The sequence below is a fragment of the Bos indicus x Bos taurus genome, chromosome 4 (genome assembly GCF_003369695.1).
Source record: "Bos indicus x Bos taurus breed Angus x Brahman F1 hybrid chromosome 4, Bos_hybrid_MaternalHap_v2.0, whole genome shotgun sequence".
Taxonomy (NCBI): Eukaryota; Metazoa; Chordata; class Mammalia; order Artiodactyla; family Bovidae; genus Bos; species Bos indicus x Bos taurus.
Genome location: NC_040079.1, coordinates 26,174,053 through 26,194,137, shown reverse-complemented (window position 1 = coordinate 26,194,137; position 20,085 = coordinate 26,174,053). Strand labels below are relative to the sequence as shown.

Here is a 20,085-nt window from a genome sequence, read left to right as displayed (position 1 = left end):
GATCATTTCCCATGAAGTCTAGTGTAAGTGGTTAGAGTAGATTTGGAAATAATTGTCTGCTGACCACTGGTGGCACCATTGTCTTCATGCTCCAGGTGAAAGATTCATCCGTCACTGCTTTGCCCCTGACTCCTGACGGGGCATGCAGTAAGTAACCTCACCAACGTGCAGACCTGTCACCCCATCAGACCGCTCATCCCTGGCTCCCCAGGTTGCCTTAGTCGTTGCTGGTTCACAGCTTTTCTCCTCGCATAACATACTTTAGAAAGGTATCAAAGAAAATGACTTCAAATATTTAGATTTTCAGGCATCATAAAATGGGTGTGACTGGATGCAGGGACTCTTCCAGGTCAGGGCTTGGGTAACTGTTCCCCCCTTGGAGCCTGGGAAACCCCATGCTGGAAGCATGCATCCGAGAGCGGCAGGGCAGCACCTCTGATGGTCGTAGAAATAAGATTATTGTAGATTGTGATTAAAAAAAAACTGTGGGGAATGAGCAGTCGCTGAGGCGACCTGTAAACAAAGCTCCTATTTCCATATAAACAATTCTCAAAAACCAGCTTTCTTCTTCAGAGTACCACATAGTTGAAGCCTTTTCCAAAGACTCTACTTTTTGGCTTTCCGTGAAGTCTCAGGTCAGAGTGTTAAATATTTTATCATTAATAAGTGATAGCTGAACACTGTTGAATTGTCTGGTAGTATTATCTGATACAAGTTTCTCAGAAAAATATGCAAAGTTATGGGTCTTAGGCACTAAATAATCATTTGTTTTACCATCTCTAATAAATAGTTATGATGGACCCTAAAATTAGAATCTACCTTGTAAAATGTAAAGAGTAGCCTTAGTAGTAATTCCAGGTCAAGGGTCCACTTTGCCTCTGAATTCATGTTACAGGTACTGTGGAATGACTGGCTGTTGATATCAGATCTGAAGTACATTTTAGCGTAGAGATTGATCTTGACTTTTAAAGGGGCTGTATGGAAGCTCTGATTCTGTCCAGCTTTTTTGCTCAACCTCAATTCCATCCCCAAATTTTTTTATAAAGGAAGTAAAAAAATTGAAATGTATAATATCTTGGACTAAGTCATTACAAAGAAGGCTGGAAATTAAAAACATCCACAGCTGAGCAACTAGGAAAGTGGGGAAAATCAGCAATTTTGCTCTTATTATTTTGAACAAATGTCAAAGAATATTTACATGGGGAAATACAAAGTTAGGTAAGAAAAGCAGGCGATAAAACTAATACAGTATGATCTTGACTATCTGGTTAAAGTGTTTAAGATTATTAGGAAAGTAATTCGAAGTTTTAAAATTTTCTTTTATACTTAATGAAATTTTTATGAGTTTCTACATGCATTTTATTATCAGAGAAAAATAACTTTTTAAACACACATAATTTAAAAAGCAAAGCAAGTTAGCAAGAGGGGAGAGTTTTCTATTTAATGAGACTTTTTTGTCCATTGGACTTCTCAGACTTCTTCCAGAATCCTTATAGTGTTAAAGAGGTCTTCCCCAGAAGAACAATTATGTCAGTTGCTTTACTTGTTTGTTGACTTTCTCAGGTGGACATGACACTGTTGAGTTTGGTACATGTTGCTCTGCCCGCAGTCATGGCACGTTTGCCCTCAGCAGTCCACAGCCCTTTGCCCTTCAAGATGACTGCCGTAGTTACGGCAGAGTCTGCAGCTATAGTGAAGCTGAATCCACTGGCTTAGGCAGTGTCTGACCCAGAACTTCGTCCACCTCTGATAAGCTAAGTGACGCCACCTTCTCTCCTCCAGGCCCACTTTTGATATTCCCTCAGTACCTTTGCAAAGTGGTACCTGATACTTTCCCAGGAGAGGTGCTGAATTTATCTAGTATTTCGTCACTTGCTCTCCCCCAGCACCCGATATTTTAACATCTCTGAAGTTTGGATGGTAAACTATAATCTTATGATTACAATTGTCAGGAACTTTTTTTTTGGCCACACCACGTGGCTTGGGGACCTTAGTTCTCTGACCAGGGGAACCACCAGGGAATTCACAGGAACTTTTCTTTTTTATTGGCACATAAAACAGTAATAATACATTTTATAGTTTGTATCATCACAGAATCAGTAAAAATGAATATTTATGTATATAGTAAAGAAAAGAAAAATGGGATACAAACTGTTAGAATAGCGTGTAAAGAGATGGCTAATATCTTTCTGTTCTACAAAGTGTTTGCTTTGCAGTGAAGGAAGATTTATTTATTAAGTTTTGAATCAAGGAGTTTGGGCTTATAATGATAATTTAAACTTTTAAGTGTTAATTTAGTGTTGCCTACATATACATGAGGCAAAAGGAAGGAGTGAACTTTGCAAGATACCAGTCAACCATTACTCTGTATTTGGAATCATGGATGTAAATCAAGTTGTTATTATTTAATATATTTTTATGAATATTTTAATTTTTTTGTTTTATATTGGAGTATAATTGATTTACAATGTTGTGTTAATTTCAGGTGTACAGCAAAATGATTTAGTTACACATATACCTATTCTTTTTTAGATTCTTTTCTCATATATGTTACTATAGAGTATTGAACAGTTGTTATTTAATATTAATTGAATTAAAAAAACCAGGTTTCTGACTCCTCATATTATCATCCATGCTTGGCCATAAAAGGGCAGTTTCAGATGGTCCTCCTTGTGTAAGAGAAAAGAGAAAAAGAAAACCTTGTGATCCACAACCAAAATGGCTTTTGCATTGTGACTTTGTATCAGAGCTCCCACTGTGACTTGCAAGCACTCTGTTGATACTGATAAAAAAGAGACTGGGAAGGAGTGCCGTCTGTCCTCAAACACCCATTTGCTAGGTTTAAAGAAAAGCCTCACTCTAGCTGTATAAGTATGAAAGACTTGGCATTTCTCTAGCTATTTACTATTATCATTTAAAAATTGCTCTGGTTCTCTCAGTAACACTGGAATCCCTTGTTTGCTGGGAGGCTCTCAAACATGGAGTCAGGGAGCCATCCTAGGAAGGGTTGGAAGTTGGTTTGTCTTGCTGCAGCACTGTTCTCCTTCGCCTCACACATCCCCCTCCTGTTCCTGTACCCACAGCGAAGCTGCCGCCCATGCTGTCGCCACCCTGGCCGAGGCCACCTTGCAAGGGGGGGGACAGATCGTCCTGTCTGGGGAAACCGCAGCAGCTGTCGGAGCACTTACTGGAGTCCAAGATGCTAATGGTAAGACAGCATGAATATTTTATTGAACTTCTTCCCTGTTTCCACCGAAATCTTCATGACATGACTGACAACAAGCCCTTCAGAATGAAGATGAACTTTGAGTTTATATTGGTAGGCAGTTGATACCTAGAAAAATTCTAGGAGCCTCTGATTTCTTTCCCTAGTAGGAGACTTTGGGTTTCCTGTGGGGGAGGAAGGAGTCAAAATAGTGGCTACCTAACTGAATGGCTTATTTGAGAAGTAACTGTTTGCTGTGACAGGACTTGCTGAGAAGGATTTAAAATTTTTCTGTGAGGTGCATTTTATCCTTTTTATCCCATGGTGTAGAGGAGTGTCCTTTAGTAGAGCAGAGACTCTCTTGTGGGCGAGTGCATTGGGGTAACAAAGAGTGTTCTGACCATCTTGAGAAAGGTAGCACCATCTCATATCAAGGTCAGCCAGCAGGCTGTGATAAAGGCGCTTTTCTGGTTGATGCTATGCGTTCTGCTGCTTGTTCAGTGCGGCCTCACCAAAGACCTCTGGACTGAGCCAATAACATGCCACTACTCTGCCCTTCTTTCCCAGCTCTTTGGTTTTCTGGATATTGGTGCTATCCTGAATAAACAAAAGAGATAAAGTTCATAGAAATACGTTGACAGGGATTTCCAGCTCCAGTGCAGCTCTCTGAATCCATTTCAGCAGGCTCTGGGAGTCAGTTATCAAAACTGGGCTGCCTGGGAAAGTGCCTCAGAAGTCTGGTCAACAGGAGGACCAGCCCTGCTCTGTGAGACTCTGTGCAACTGTTTATTGAGCGTTTAAAATGTACATATAATGTTTAAGTAGGACAAATTAACTACTCTATGGTTTTTGGAGATCTGTAGTTTAAAGTCCTAGAAAGAGGATAATAATAACATACTTTTATTTAGGCAGACAATTCCTTAGTGGCATGAGTGGCTAAAAGAAAAGCCCTTGGCACTTTTTGAAGGATAGATTCCTAAGAACAGAATAATATGTTAGTGGAAAAGTCTTTGAAGAAAGACAAAATGCTGCATCATTCTTCAAAAGTGGGGAGAAGAAAGCACTTCGGTCTTCCAGAGAACAATAGGAAATGTAAAGAACCGTGTGGCTTCTGAGCATCATTTTCTTCATACAGACAAACAAACAAACATATTACAATGACAGCCTGCTTTTTCTGTAGGGCTAGGGGCTTTTGTGAACTAACCCAAATAGAGATAGAGTTGATCTTGACCAGAGCACTGCAAAGTAAAGGGCATCTTACAGCCGTGTATATTCAGGATGAAATGAACCATAGTTTGAATTAAGGAAATCCTCCCTCTTTAGCTAGAATCCTACTCTTGTTTTCTTTTCTTTTTCTGTTCCATATCTGAGTCCTCATCTACCCTAAATGGAGAAGGATGGGATATCTGATTATGTCACATTCTGAATTGCAATTACTGTTACTCACTATGCGTGCATGCATGCTAAGTCGCGTCCAACTCTTTGTGACCCTATGGACTATATCTCACCAGGCTCCTCTGTCCATGGGATTCTCCAGACAAGAATACTGGAGTGGGTTGCCATTTCCTCTAGGGGATCTTCCTAACCCAGGGATCAAACCCACATCACTTACATCTCCTGCATTGTCAGGCAAGCTCTTTACCACTAGTACCACCTGGGAACTATCCCTTTTCACTATGAAACTGCTGAAAATACTTCCCAGTGTGGATTTGATGGGAGACTTTGTTATCCCTTCTAATGGTCTTGACCTGTCTGAGCAAGAAGAGACTGCTTTGTAGTTCTGTCTCCTCCCTAGGCTCACCTTTTCAGATAGAGGAGTTAATAGGTAAGTGTAAGAACTCTCTGGGTCTCCCGCCAAGTAGATATGTCTACTCAGCCATCAAATCAGACCATTGAGTTGTGCCACATCCTACTAATATTAGACAAAGGCTCACATCATGCCATCTATACCTTGGCAATTCGAAGATGAATCAAATGTTGGATATGACCCAAGTAATTCTGATACACCTTCTTCTGTCTTCTAACATTTTTACCCAGAGTGCTGTAGGATTTACTCTGGGACTTGGAACCAAATTATTCTCATTTAACCAACTAATTTGTCTGTCTGGACTTTTAAGGGTTCTTTTTTCATCATTATTTCAGATTGTGTCATGTTGGCATTGTTTGTCACTTCTGTGATGACAAGCTTATGGTATCTGCCAGTAGACCCAATTTATTATCAAGAATTGTTATCAGGAAGAACCAGATGATAGCAGAACAAGTTGCTATTTGGTAACAGACATAACTGGGGAGAAAAAAAATACATCCCAGATTCCAGAGCATGACTTAAATAAAAATCCTACTAGCAGATGACTCTTATAAGAACAGTGTGGATATTGGCCTGTTCAGGCCTGAAGCAAGAATTTCAGCGTCTTCTAGGATGGAACCACCAGGGATGGAGGACCACTGCATATGAAACTTGCTAGAGCACAGTAACCAGCGCGAGACAGCCAGGGCAGTGTAGGTCAGTGGCATCAAGGCAGACCTGACAAAGACCTTGTACCTGAAGCCTTCTCCTTTTTTCTGGATCCTGTCCCACCCCAACACTAAAGGGACTACTCAAGCACTAGCATTACTCTATTTCATTTGTGTTCTCTCATTTTAAATAGTTATAAATGAGTCTTTTGTCTTTTATGATGGTGTTTCATGATTTGGTGCAGTTAAAAGGTTTTCACAGGTGCCTTTCTCTTCAAAATGTGTAAGGCTGGGAAAGGGCTCTGGTTGAGTTCTTTCCTTGCCTTTTTCTTTTCCTTCTTTTTAACAGTTATCCCTTGCTTTACCCCCACAGCGCACCTTAAGAGGTTGTACAATTTTGAATTGCCCATTGGTTTCCTTTCTCTCTACCATCCTCTGTACCCTAGAACCCCCTTTGCTAATAATAATGGACTTCAGGACCACTTCAGATCTTTTATCTTCCTCCCTGTTTCAACAACAACAACAAAATGACAAAAATCTAGATGGGGGAAAAAACAAAACAAATAACTGAAGTTCATGGTTAATCAATAATGGTAATGGGAATCATCTGCTTCAACTATTGTCCATCAAGCTTCTTACCAGAGTTGCTTAGAAAGGATCAGTGTTTTCTAAAATGGTTGGCACTTTTCTAATAATATCACAGGAAAAAAGGGGAGCATAGCATTTTCTTGCGGGGGGTGGGGGGGTTGAATAAAGCTCATCTATGATCACGCTACACAGAATGTTTTTTGAGGGTTTGTTTTGGTTTTGTTTTTGTTGAGTTTTTTAAAATATAGCCTCCCCCACCCCATTCATAACTTTTTTAATCTAATTAAGATCATGTTGTACTATTTTATAACTTGTTTTGAAATATCTTAACCACTTTCATCTGGCTAAATGTTTTTTGAAAAGATCACTTTAATACTTGCTAATATATCATCATATTATCCATCATAATAATCAGTCCCCTATTGTCAATAATTTAGGTTATTGGTAATTTTTTACAACATGAATAATAGTGTTCATCTTGGTACAAAATCTTGCCCACACCTATGAATCTTTGCTCTCTACATAGCTTATCCTTCCTAATACTTCCAACAGAACTGTTTAGAACCCACTTAGTTACTCCTCACCAACATTAGATATTAGCATAATTTACTTTGTATGTGTATACCTATTTGGTAGGCAATAAGTTGAATTTTATTTAATTTGCATTTTTTTAATATTAGTGAAAGATATTTTTACTCTTTTCTCCATGTTTTTATCTACACATACATATTTTAGTATTTGTCTATTTGTGTTCTTCACCCATTTTTCTACTGAGGTCTTTAATATATAAAGAGTTTCTCCAAATCAGTAGGAGAAAGATATAATCCCTTTATTGTGTGTGTTGCAAGCTTTCCCAGTTTATTTTTATTTCACTTCTGTTACTTTTAGTTTTGTTTCCTTGTTTCTCTTTGACCCAAATCAGATCAATATCTAATTACATTCCAGTTCTATGGATTCAATTTTTATTTTAAATACTATAAAATATCTTGAATTTATTTTGGTGTATGGCATTATGTAAGAATGTGAATCTTAGCTCCCTGACCAGGGAGCAAACCTGGGCCCAGCAGTGAACGCTCAGGGTCCTAACCTCTGGACCACCAGGGGATTCCTGGGTGGGTGCTGTTTAGAATGAGCGGAGCTTGTTTAGGGAGACATAGATCATGGTCAGGAGGAAGTAAACTCAGGTGAAGAGTTGTTTCCTCAGAATCCTCTGCCCAAGCCCTCCTGCTGCCCTTCAGTATGTGCCCGGGCTCTTTCAGTCTCCCCACCTGTCTCCAGGGAAACAGAGACCAAGGTGGTACGGTTGGGGAATGTGGGAAAGAGCTTGGGGGGGTGTACATTTCTGCCTGGAGCAAGTTGACTGGCCCACTGCTTCCCCTCCTGCTCACTGCAGCCTTCCCTTTGGCTCTGCGTCCAGCCCTTGATTTCATTCCCCAAAGTGTTCATAAAATACATCTCTACTATCCGGCACCCAGAGACTGTCCCCTGCCTGTGCTGTCCTTCCTGAGACAGCTGCCTTCCCCATGCCCTGAAGTGGGGCATGGAGAAGTAGGCTGGAGGGCTGGTCTTCTGAACACTGAAGCTGGTTGTTACAAGGCATTTACATTACACACAGAGGAGCAGCCCTTCTCATTTCTCTTCAGTACCACATGCCCCTCTTTGTTCTGGCCTGGCCCTGGCAACAGCCTTGCTAATGTTGACTCTTGCCCCAGATTCATCAACATAGTTTCCTACAACCTGAAGACCCCGCTCAGTCTTGCTGCACTATAAACAAATGTACATTCTACTATCCATTCCAACTGCCAGATCACACTAAATCAGTTTTCAAATTCTTTGAGGAAAAAACCTTGATCTTCCTTTCACATTGACCATGTCATCACTTTTTCACCTCCTTGTTTTTCTTTAGCCTTTTTAAAAACTTTTAAAAATATGCATGTGTTTTCCCAGTTGAATTTAATCTCAACCGTGATCACTGGAATACTTTTTTTTTTAATTGGCATTTTTAGCAAAGGGGATAAAAGAGTAGATGGATGAGGACAGTAACATAGAGTTCAGATAAGGGAGAGCAGGACTTTTGAGTGGGGTCCTTGCATGAGAGATTAGAACACACATTCCTATCTAGCAGGTCATCCTGTACTTACTATAAAGAGATCAGCCCAGCTGGACCTGCAGCAGGCAACATGTGTGTGTTAACTTTCTGTAGAAACCTGCTTTATGTGTATTATAGAAACCTTTAGGGTATTCTTAACTTGGATCTGTGGATTGCGAAAAATTCTGCACAAAAGTTTTAGATTTATCTGGAATCTGCAGCTTTGATCAGAAGTGCAAGTAGATCAGAGAGAGCTCCCATTTCCCCACCCCCCACTGAGATGAAGAACCTCTACCATAGAAACTGTGGCTAGGGTCACGGAGGGTATCTGGTGTGGCATGGAGAATGAAAGGAAGGGCGGGGAGGTGGGAGGACCTTCAGGTCTAGATGGGTCCTCTGAAAGCTGTACCACTGCCGAGCTCTGTGCTCTCAGGCAAGTTCCTTAAGCCTTAGCTATATAGTTAGGAGGATACTACTACCATGAGGTAGTCGGGAGCATTAAATAAACAAAGAGATTCCTATGAAGTACTTAGCATAGTGCTTGGCACATAGATCCATCATTCATAAATGTGAAATTATTATTAGCTGCCAGCATCAGTTTCTTCTCAAGCATCCCCCCAAATACATTAAGTGGTACAGAGCGCACAGTACTGTTCAGTAGACCCAGCTTTCCTGTCTGTAGGACAGGTCCCAGTGCTTACCTTACACAGTTGAAGGGTTTATGGTCCAGAGTTGAATACTGTAAAAATGGGAATATATGGGAGTATTTTTATAACCTTGAGTGAAGGAAATTGAAGGTGACGTTGTTTAATGGCTCCTGCAATTGGTTATATCACCTTCCTTGGTCCAGGGCTGCTGTTCTCTTCCAGCAGCATTTCAGCTTCCATCACAAAGGGTGAGTTTTTTTCTCACTTTTTCTGTATTATCACCACCACCATCATCCATTATTATTTGCAGCGTGTCCTTTTGTTCCAGCTCATCTTTAAGAGTAAGAGATAAAGTGCCAGTGCTCATCTTGATAAACTATAGAATACATCTCACCTCCCTTTTCCTATGGTCCTCGTTTTCTGGACCCATTAATATATGGACTTGTTCCCAGAAGAGTCAGTGAAGATGTAAGTATTAATTAACTTAGGGAATATGTCAATGTTGCAGCCTCCAAAAGATGCGGATATGCTATTCTTGTGTGCACTAAATCACTCTTTGCCTCAATATTTTAAACTTTAAATAAGTAAACTGTATTAAGTAAAGTTTTACTGTAAATGTGCATATTCAGTCACCATAAAGCGTGATAATAGCTTTAAAATAACTGTTGTTACTTTGACACTGTGAGACTGTCTGTACCTTTAATGAAAAAGTGGGGAGTTCAGTGCCTCCTAGATTGGAAGCAGTGAGCCCCTGAGCCCCAGGGTTGTGTGTGTGAGGAGAGAGCCTCAGGCTGCAAGCCCCCTGAGAGCAGGAGCTGTGGGTTTTCAGGCCACCATCCTGTAAAGTAAATGGCCCTCTTTTCCACTGACAGGGAGACCTGAGGGGAAGCTAAGATGTTAGGATGGTGTCAGTCAGACCAAGCCAAGGCATTACCTGTTCTGTGAGAAAAAGTACAGGAAGATTCATCTGTCATACAGCTGTTTTCCCCTTCAGAATCACAAGTCTTTCTTTAAATGGAGGGGGTGTGGGACATACTCAGAGACCCGGGACGATCACTTCTTAGGACAGATAAGGAGAGCTCTGAGCTGTGGCTCAGAAAGAACGGTGAGGCTGAGCCCATGAACTGGGGCTGCCTGGGAAGCTGGTGCCACACCGGGGAATGCGGCAGCCAGGGCAGAGCTCAGAGTGGGACCCTGCGCAGTGTCCTCCAAGGGCCACCCTGAGAAACACTGTCTGCAGAGAGGGGCTTCCCCATTTAAGTCAGCTAACATTTCTCTGTCTAGTCAAGGCTATGGTTTTTCCAGTGGTCATGTATGGATGTGAGAGTTGGACTGTGAAGAAAGCTGAGCACTGAAGAATTGATGCTTTTGAACTGTGGTGTTGGAGAAGATTCTTTGAGTCCCTTGGACTGCAAGGAGGTCCAACCAGTCCATCCTAAAGGAGATCAGTCCTGGGTGTTCTTTGGAAGGACTAATGCTAAAGCTGAAACTCTAATACTTTGGCCACCTCATGCGAAGAGTTGACTCATTGGAAAAGACTCTGATGCTGGGAGGGATTGGGGGCAGGAGGAGAAGGGGACAACAGAGGATGAGATGGCTGGATGGCATCACCAACTCGATGGATGTGAGTCTGAGTGAACTCCGGGAGTTGGTGATGGACAGGGAGGCCTGGCATGCTGCGATTCATGGGGTCACAAAGAATCAGACACAACTGAGTGACTGAACTGAACGTTTCTCCTAAGATGATTCATCTTCATTCTGGGAAACATGTTGGTAGATGTTATACTGGGAGAATAACTATTTCAGTTTCACTCCTTATTTGCCTTTTGACAGTGTGCATTAAACATTATTATTTAGGGCCTTCATCTTTTTCTTTTCTTCCTACCTTCTTTCCTTTTCTTTTTTTTTTTTAATCAACACTCCTACTACTAGCCCTACCACTGCACCTTGCAGTTGACTAAGTAAGTACTCTACACTGACCTCCCTTCACCCAGGAAGGTGGGTAGAACAGAGCTTATAGCTTGTTTTGTAGAGGCAGCTACACTAGGACTCGCCCAGGGTCACTCAGCTGCTGAACGGTGAAACCAAACCCAGATCTCCAGGACTCTGTACTGCCTCTGTGGGCTCCTTTTGCCCCACTTCACTCCATTTTGCCAATCCACTCAACCAAGAAACTAAAGACGGTATAAAACAGATGAAAATCATCATCTTTACTGTATCTGATCAAACTGTTACTTGGTGTGGCTCACGTTTTTCAGACTTGTTTTGAGGAATGGTCATAGCCATGTGTTGCTCACTTTAGAAATCAGTGTCATGATGAGTCTTAACAGAAGCAAACAAGTAAATGGAGTCAAAATCCAAGATCTAACGTTATATCCTGGGAATTCCCTGGCGATCCAGTGGTTAGGACTCGACCTGTCATTGCCAGTGCCCAGACTGAATCCCTGGTCAGGGAACTAAGATCCCTCAAGCTGCATGGTGCAGCCAAAAATTTGTTAAAATAAAGTGCCCCGTACGGTAGCTACTAGCTATATGTGGCTGTTTGAATTTAAATGGAAGTTGAATAAAATTAAAAATTCAGTTATTCAGTCACACTAGCCACAAAGTGCTCAGTTAGCCATATGTGACCTGAGGTGCTAGTTTTTTTATTTAATTTTAATTTATTCACATTCAAGTTTAAATCGCCACATGCAACTAGTGACTACTAAAGGACACAGATACGCAGCATCCCCATCACTGCTGGACAGTGCTGCTCTGAAGACCGCGGCAAAAGCACTGTGGCCTTCTGGCAGGTTGTGCCACCCTGCACAGGGGAGGGCAGCAGAAGTGCATCACAAGCCTCCTCCAGCGACCTTCTCAGCTCAGAGACAGCAGAGCTTTGCTAAAAAAAACCTGCCACGTGACTCCAGTAATCCGCAGCCAGTAAACAGCTGGGCAGAGGGTGGCAAGAAGAGCTGGCCTATTTTTGTGCACTGCAGAGTCCTGAGCAGGAAAATCGGAGACAGGAAGCAGTGGCGACACCTAGACTCACTTTCTGGTCCCTGTATTCACAACCAAGGCCACTTGCCCATTTCCACTTGGATGATCCACAAGTGCAAATTCCTCTTCTCAGCTGCAGCCGTCTTCAATGCAGGTATGCTAATGGACTTATCATGGCCCCCAAAAGGATGAAATATCCAGAGCCTTGTGGGTTACAGTCTGAAAGAAGCCATTAGCATTGGATGAATTCCAGATTTCACAATGAAACGTGGCTGCTTCTGAGAAATGGGAACGTGGAGATGTGTGATGGCGCTCTTGATTCTAGAATCCAAAGAGGGTTACAGTTCTCTGTCTCATGTATGTTACTCATCCAGCCCTTTTGTACCATAGAGGTTTGTCCTCCTTCCCCACCCGCTTCATTATGATCTGAGGTCCAAAATGCCTTCCAGAATAGCTCTCAGAGGGAAGTAGCAGTTTTTTTGACACCCTGATCTCCACCCCCTCCATTCCCCCAAGATATACATTGATGGCACTAATTTGGGGGGCATTGTGAGCATACAATAACTGTTTACTACTACTACTATTACTGTTATTAAACACTCACATTGAATGGGAAGGGATTTAGTCTTCAGAGGGTTCACTCATAACATCTCTGGGATGCATTCTTAGGATCTGGTACAGTGAGCTGGAAGAAGGAAGTGAATCTCACACTGAGAATCCTTGCTTCAGAAAGCCTCTGGCACTAATAGACAAAGATTGTATTCCTGAGGCATGCTGGGGCAGACAAAACTGAGACCCAGTTCTCCAGAAGTACCAAGTCTTTTCTGTCACTCATCAGACATTGCCTATACGGCTCAAGGAGTTTTTAGTTTTGGTGTTCTTTGGTGCCTTTGTCTCCTGCAAAGATGCTGACCTGTGGATACATTCCGAAGGAGCAGAACTGCCTCTTGAAAGTGTCACTGTGGGGAATTCCCTGCTGGTCCAGTGGTTAGCACTCAGTGCTCTCACTGCCGAGGGCCTGGGTTCAATCCCTGGTCAGGGAACTAGAATCCCACAAGCTACATGGCACAACCAAAGAAAAAGAAAGGATCATTGTGATGTTTAGAGTCCTCTTTCTCCTTGCAGAGTCTGCAAGTTCAAAGGGGATGTGTCATCTCCTCTACACCATCATAAACTGGAGTGGCCTCAGGCATTCATCATTTTACACAAGGAATTGCTACTAATTGAGGCCCTTCAGAGAAAGGTAGGGCCTTTACAATGAAATGACCCCTATACATTGGTCTTGATTCTTAGTACTCATCTGAGCCATGGCCAGGTCCTTCAGATGCTTTGAGGTATTTTTCACATTGAAAGCTGAATGTCTTCAGAGTTGGCTCCTTGGGACCCCAGAGGGAATTAGCACACGTGTGAAGCCAGGTTGGTCTGTGTCTGGTATTCTCAGCTTGGGGAAACTTGACAAGTTAGGGGCGTTCTGGGCAGAGGACTCTCAGGTCAGGGCTTCAGGGCAGAGATTGCCAAGAAGGTACCCGCCATCTGGCAGACAGACACCACTGACCACGGCATCCTCTCCACCTCCGCGTCCTCAAGGCCAAGTTACATGTTTCGTTATTTCATTCTCCTTCCCTTTAGGTCCCCAGATCTTTCTGAGTCTTTGTATTCGAAAGACAGATTCTGGTCTTAGATGATTCCAGCTCCTTGTAACCAAGACAGAATCTTGGTGCCTGTCATTGCAGGTAATATTCTGTAAAGGGTTTTTTTTTTTTTTTTTTTGCATACCAAATCTAGAGCCATAATTGGACAAGTTTAATTGGAATCATTACTATTCAATATGTGGATGAAAAAGCAGTTTTAATTAAGCATGTAAGAGGGGGATTAATCACTGTTCACACAAGAACTAGATTATCATAACAGGAGAAATTCTTATAAAGTTTTTAAGGTTCTTGGTTAAGTGTACTTTTCTCTTTTTATTTGTGCTTGCATTAAGATTTTGAAGGAATGTCAGCACACTGTTTCTAACTCTGATAGCCTGCACATCACAGCCACTATGGTTTTGGGGCCCTTCTGGCTCTCAGATTACCTGTGTAAATACAGGGATTCACTTCTCAGCTCTACCATTTGCTTAATAAAGAGCGAATGTGCAGAACCTAGCAGCAGCAGCAGCAGCAGCAGCCTAGCAGAGCAGTAATCTGAACAGGATAAACATGCTTCCTCTTTGTGTGATGCTCTTTCCCCATCCTCCTGCCAAGAGCAGGATATCAAATGAAAGGAAGGTTGTGGATGGAGTCAGTAAAGTGAATGTCTAAGTGGCACCTGCTTCATTCACCAGATCTGCTTTCCCGGGGCCTCCCACTGTACATCTGCTCCTGACAAAGCCTCTTTTCTCCTCCTGTTGGTCAGAGTTGAGAGCAAAGGCCCAGCGAGGAGACATACTGGTTTTGCTTTGTCAGCACGATTGCCTGTGACATTATAATTATACCAAATCTTCATTATTAGAAAGGCCCCAATTTAGAGGTTTTCAGAGCCTAAATGGGGTTTTCAAAAGTAAAATTGATAGAAACATCTTTTCTGTTGTAAAGCTAGCAAATGGATCTGAGAATCATTGAAGGGGTCTCAATATGGAAGCTGAGACACTGCTGTGAGCGAGACTACAAAGACCTGCTATCAGATTGGCTCACCAAGGCGGCCAGCAGTTCTCTGACTGTGCCCACCCAGCCTCCCCTGCTGCTTGTAGTGCCCTAATGTGTAGCTCCACTGCAGTACTCCCCAGTGCTGGCAGAGTTTCTCACCGGGGCACCCAGGAGGCAGGATGTGTTAAAATAAGTTGATGGGGTCGGGCAGTAAAGAAAAAAGCTATAATGTAAATAAGGGAAATGCCAGGAAAATATATTTTAGGTGAATGCAGAGTGTCTAATTTCAGATTGAGTTTCCATCTAAACAAAAGTAACTCTTAGCATGTTCTGCAGTGTGTATGCAGTTGAAGCACGCTTAAGGTGTGGAGTTGGCTCACTGAAAGCTCTGGGAAGGTTTTAGAGCCTTGCTCTAGCCCTTTATAAACTGAAATTAATTAAAATCAAATAAAATTAAAGACTCAGCTCCTCAATTACACTAGCCACGTGTCAGGTGCTCACAGGTACGCTGTGCCCTGCTTCACAGTGAGTTCTCATGGACAGGACTGTTGTAGAGATTGGTCTGAACCTCCTGAAATGTCTTGACTGCTTAAGTGAGCCTTGGACTTATGGAAAAAACCTGAACAAACTTTTTGGCCACCCCAATATTTCAGCCTTGCTGGAAGGAGAAAAGGAAACTTGCCTGATTATTTTTGGATCAGCTTCCAATGGTGTTTCCTAACTATGATCTTTGTCTTTTCACCTTAAAATTATTTTTCCTCCAAGAATCTTGTGTCCTTTCCTCAGCCCCTCCAACTTCTCACAAAATAGTAATAATAGTGATACTAAAAATGTATTGCAACTATGAGAAAAGACTTTAATGTTTGGAATGTCTACTTATAGCTGACCTGCTCCCTGGCCTTCCCTTCCTTCAGCTTTCACAGCCCCACTGTTTGCCTGAAGAATTCTTTTCTCATTAAACAGAGCTTCTCATTGACAAGAGGGCATGTGAACACTTGGGGGCCAAGATTGTGTATATGGATTGTTCATTTTGTGTACAATGTGGAGTGTGGACAATATTCCTGAGGGTTGAGCACTGAGCTGGTGGCATCTTCCATTTTCAGCAAGTCTGGGGAGTAAGGGCAGACCTTTAAGCTTGTTTCTTCCATATGTCCGTCTCTGTTAGCTACTACATGGTGGCTTTGACTCCTGGGAGAAAACCTTTATGAAATAACGATGTGTATGTATGTTAATCGCTCAGTCGTGTCTGACTCTTTGCGACTCCATGGCCTGTAGCCCACCAGGCTCCTCTGTCCATGGAATTCTCCAGACAAGAGTACTGGAGTGGATTGCTATTCCCTTCTCTAGGGGATCTTCCCAACCCAGGGATCGAACCCAGGTCTCCTGTATTGTGGGCAGATTCTTCACCATGTGAGCCACCCATACTACCTCAAATTTAGACAATATCTCTTTTCTCAAGAACTTAAATTATTTAAATATAATGTTACTTATCCTCATAGCAGCCCTATGAAACAGAAATGGCCCTGTTGGTTTTATAAATGTAAATATAGTCAATTCTTAGTTGCCATACACCGAATATCTGTCATGCAAATCACTCATGGCACATTTTAAATCCTTGGACAGTGTCTCTAAGCAAGCCAGGGTAAAGCCTGAACCATCTCCTCCACCCCCTGCCCAGCTGCTGCATACTTAAGAAATACAAATTAGTTTTCATGTTAGCTTAAAGAAGACATGATTAGAAAATAAGTCTGTGACAAGAAAAGCACATCATGAAATCAGAGTTTAGCGGGGGCACTGTGGAGGAAATGACCCATCCTTCCTTTGGTTCAACTAAGAGGTGACTATAAAGATCTACCTTTATATCATGAGCATCATTAGCACTCAGTGTGCTGGCACGTTTCCCAAAGGAATTTGTAAACCCCATGGGTAGATGTCAAAGACAGCTCTGTACCCCAGGCACAGGTGTGCATGGGAAGCAGACTTCCTGCTGCTGCCCTTTCTGGTGGCCCTTTTTGCCCAATGCTTTTGAAAAGTTCTGTGTCATTGTCAGACCTCTGTATAGCAAATTGCCTGTTGCAAATGGATGCTGAACAGGCCACAGGGGCTTCATCTTTGTGGAAAGAAGGAAGTGGCTGGAGGGTAGACTTAAGAGGCTACCCTTCCAGGCACTGCAGCCTACATGGGTGGTGGCATTTCTTTATTCTACAGTCCTCATCACCCGGTCACCTAATGGTTTTGAGCCACCAGGGAAGCCCAAAAACACTGGAGTGGGTAGCTTATCTCTTCTCCAGGGGATCTTCCTAACCCAGAAATTGAACCGGGGTCTCTTGCATTGCAGGCGGATTCCTTACTAGGTGAGCTATCAGGGAAGCCCCAGTGGCTTTAGTAACCATTAATGATATTATGTAGATCCATTATTTCACTAGAAGTTTCAAACTAGTGATTTCTCTAGTGTTATCATTCCTCTGCCTTTATTAGCTGGAATTCTTTTATAAAGAACTTGTCCCCATTAACAGCTTGGTTATGCTAACTACAGTCCAGAGGAAAGATGGAATAATACTCAATTTAAATGAAGTTTATAAGATAGATTTCTTTCTTTGTGATTGTCAGACCCCTTAACTGTTTATTTCCACCTCTAATCTACTGTCTTTAGGTGTCTGACTGTGTCTAAAGCAAATTTTGCTGAGGCACTCAGTCATGTCTGACTCTGCGACCCCATGGACTATAGCCCACCAGGCTCCTTTGTTCATGAAATTCTCCAGGCAGGAATACTGAAGTAGGTAGCCATTCCCTTCTCCAGGGGATCTTCCTGACCGAGGGATCAAGCCTGGGTCTCCTACAAGTGGATTCTTTACCATCTGAGCCATCAGGGAAACCCCTAAATGATGCTCTAAGATTGGGCTAAGTGAGGCATTGAAAAATCAGGAGAGCACCTTCGGCAGATTTTTGCCTCAGTCTGTCCTTGTTCAGATGGAGGAGGCAAGGGCTGGGTGGTAGGCACAGAGGGTGGGAGTCCTTACACTAGTCTCTCTCCTTTTGTGCCTATTTGAAATTTTCTGTAATAAAAATTTTGAACATAATAACAGAAAAATAAATCTCCATTCTTAACTCTAGGTAAGAAGACCTATTGGTCTTCTGATTGGTCCATTTCTACACCCGACTATTGCAAACTCTTGGTAAACAGCTTGGTAACTTTCTCCTAAGGTTTCTGTCAGATGGGCTGCATTTAATGTTTAAAAATACCAACTCTTTGCGTATTGTTCACACCTTGTCTGCTACACAGACCTTGGAGATGTGGAGTGTTTCCCCACCCCTCCCAGTGATCTCTGGAGCTTTACTGGATTGCTCCCGCCCTTCTCCGTACATCTCTGGTCAGACATCCTCCTGAGTACCTACATGTCCTGCAAGCTTTCAACACTTTTCTCTCCTGCCATTTTTGGTTTAAAGCCCTCTTGGTCAGAACAGCATGGATCGGAGTCAGTTTGTTCAGTCTTCCATTGGGATTTCAGTCTCCAGGATGTAGCCCATGGTGATTCTGAACACTAAAGGACAAAACCCTGATTTCGTTCGTGTTCCTGGGGACTCTAGTAATTTCAAGAGGGAATAGTAAAATTATATCTACAAATTGTGTTTTGAAATACATTCACTAATAAAGTAAAAGTGAATTCACTCTTAACGTTTGGCTTGTGGGATGCAGGCAAGACAATTTTCTTGTGGTCTGCAAAATCAAGATTAAGGACACAGTGAAACTGCCCTACCCAGAAAAGGCCACTGCTATGGAAGTTATTCCAGAAAGTGGTTTTTCCAAGAGCAGGTTGAGATTGTCTGGTCAGAGGAGAGAAATCTTGGGTGCTGAGAAGTGCCTGTTACACCAGGGTACCTCTGAGTCTGCTATTGGCTTCATGAGAATATTCAGTACTTGCCAGATGTAATACATATTTTAATCCATAAATCCCTCAAATGCCCTCAAAAGCCATGGACTTTAAAAACACGGAAAAGGAAGATTAAATGTCCCAGGAGCAGCTAATATAGCAGAAACAGAACCACTGAGAGAGAAATGCTTTTTCTGTTTCTCCCTTGTCTTACTATTATGAGGGTTACCTGGCTCTCCTTTTCATTTGATATCATTGTTCTTTTCATGACCTTCATTTTCTTGCCCTCATCTGTCTTCTTTCCATGTGGTCCTTGTTTGTGTTTCTCGGCCTCTTTATCTGCCTGCTGCCTGCCTACTAGCTTCTTTACCTGGTTTTCCATCATGTTCTCCCATCTCTATGCCAGGACACACCATGCCTATTTTTCTTCATATAATAGTGGCTTTCCTTAGATGTCAGGCACTGATGTAACTTCTTTCCAGGCCTGGAGATAAGATTTTTTAAAGGACTTCTCTCCTTCCTGTCCTCCCTAAGGACACTTATAGATATTTTTGATGGCTCTTTAAAAACTGTAGAAGTAACTTAGGTAATAACAATAGATGATTTCACTTTCTTATTTATTCCTCTCCTTTCCAGTCACAGTCACAGGTTCCCCATTTAAGCCAGCATTTTCCTAATACATACAGTTCACTTTCTTATGCATAAACCACAGAAAGTATTACGTGGTGAATTTTTCCTTTCAGCTTTAAGAATTATTGCTCTTTCACCAACTGTTACGTTTACTTGATAATTTGTTTAGCTACTTTTCTCTCACAACCATCAATATTTTTTCCCAAACTAAAAGATATTTCCATGACCAACTAGGAAGGCCTTTGGGCTGAAAGGTTCAGTTACAGCAAACAACAATTCCCAAAGGTTTCCCAGATTGTGAGAGCAAATGAAAGGCCCATTCTTCCTCAGGCTGTCTGTCCGCTCTGTCTTGTCATGGTGTGGGGTGCGGGGAGGGCAGCCTGTGGTTCTGGGTGACCCTGAGTAGGCTTGCAACTCTGAGCTCTGCTGGGCTCCAGCGTGTGCCGTTAGTTTTGGGGTTTAGAAGTTTATCGGCATGGTGACATCATATCATACTGACCCTGATCTTAATACTGATTAGTGGTTTAGCCTAGGTTGTGTCTTTACTGCTATACCGAATCAGCAGCTATTGCATACATGTCATCATGTGGTTCCAGTGCCTGTGCTGACCATCGCTGCATTCAGAAAGGAAGCAGCCCTCCAGTCCATCTGCCCTGATTTCATGGCTTTTATCTCTAATCTTTACATCTTTGAAGGCCTTTGGCGAATGATGTGCTTCCTGGCAGGAGCAGATCGCAGCTGAAAGGAGATCTGCACTGTCTCTGCTTTCCTTTCTGCTTCCTGAGAGCTGTAGTCTAACATCTGTGACCCCAGCCAGGCTTTATCAGACCTCTCATTCCAAATCATTTGGGAAAGCAGCTGACAGTGTTCACCTACTGTGCACCAGGCACTGTGCCAGACTCTACCCACGTCAGCACATCTAGTTCTCAACAACCCTGAGAATATTAGGAATTACCATTTCATGTAGGAGGAAAGTGAGACTTCATAAGCCTGT

At 42.4% G+C, this 20,085-nt stretch overlaps 1 protein-coding gene across 8 annotated transcripts in view; it reads left to right on the top strand.

Annotated features, from left to right (window-relative positions):
• Positions 1–20,085, top strand: part of NRF1 (nuclear respiratory factor 1) — a 130,785-nt gene that overhangs the window by 97,465 nt on the left and 13,235 nt on the right. For 6 of the 8 annotated variants that reach the window (XM_027539012.1, XM_027539007.1, XM_027539009.1 and 3 more), the window contains one exon: positions 3,084–3,208. In XM_027539012.1, coding sequence (XP_027394813.1) covers positions 3,084–3,208 — 125 coding nt within the window. Of the gene's footprint in view, positions 1–3,083; positions 3,209–13,087; positions 13,567–13,591; positions 13,696–20,085 lie in introns of those variants that run through there. The other 2 variants (XM_027539014.1, XM_027539013.1) reach the window with 2 other exon arrangements.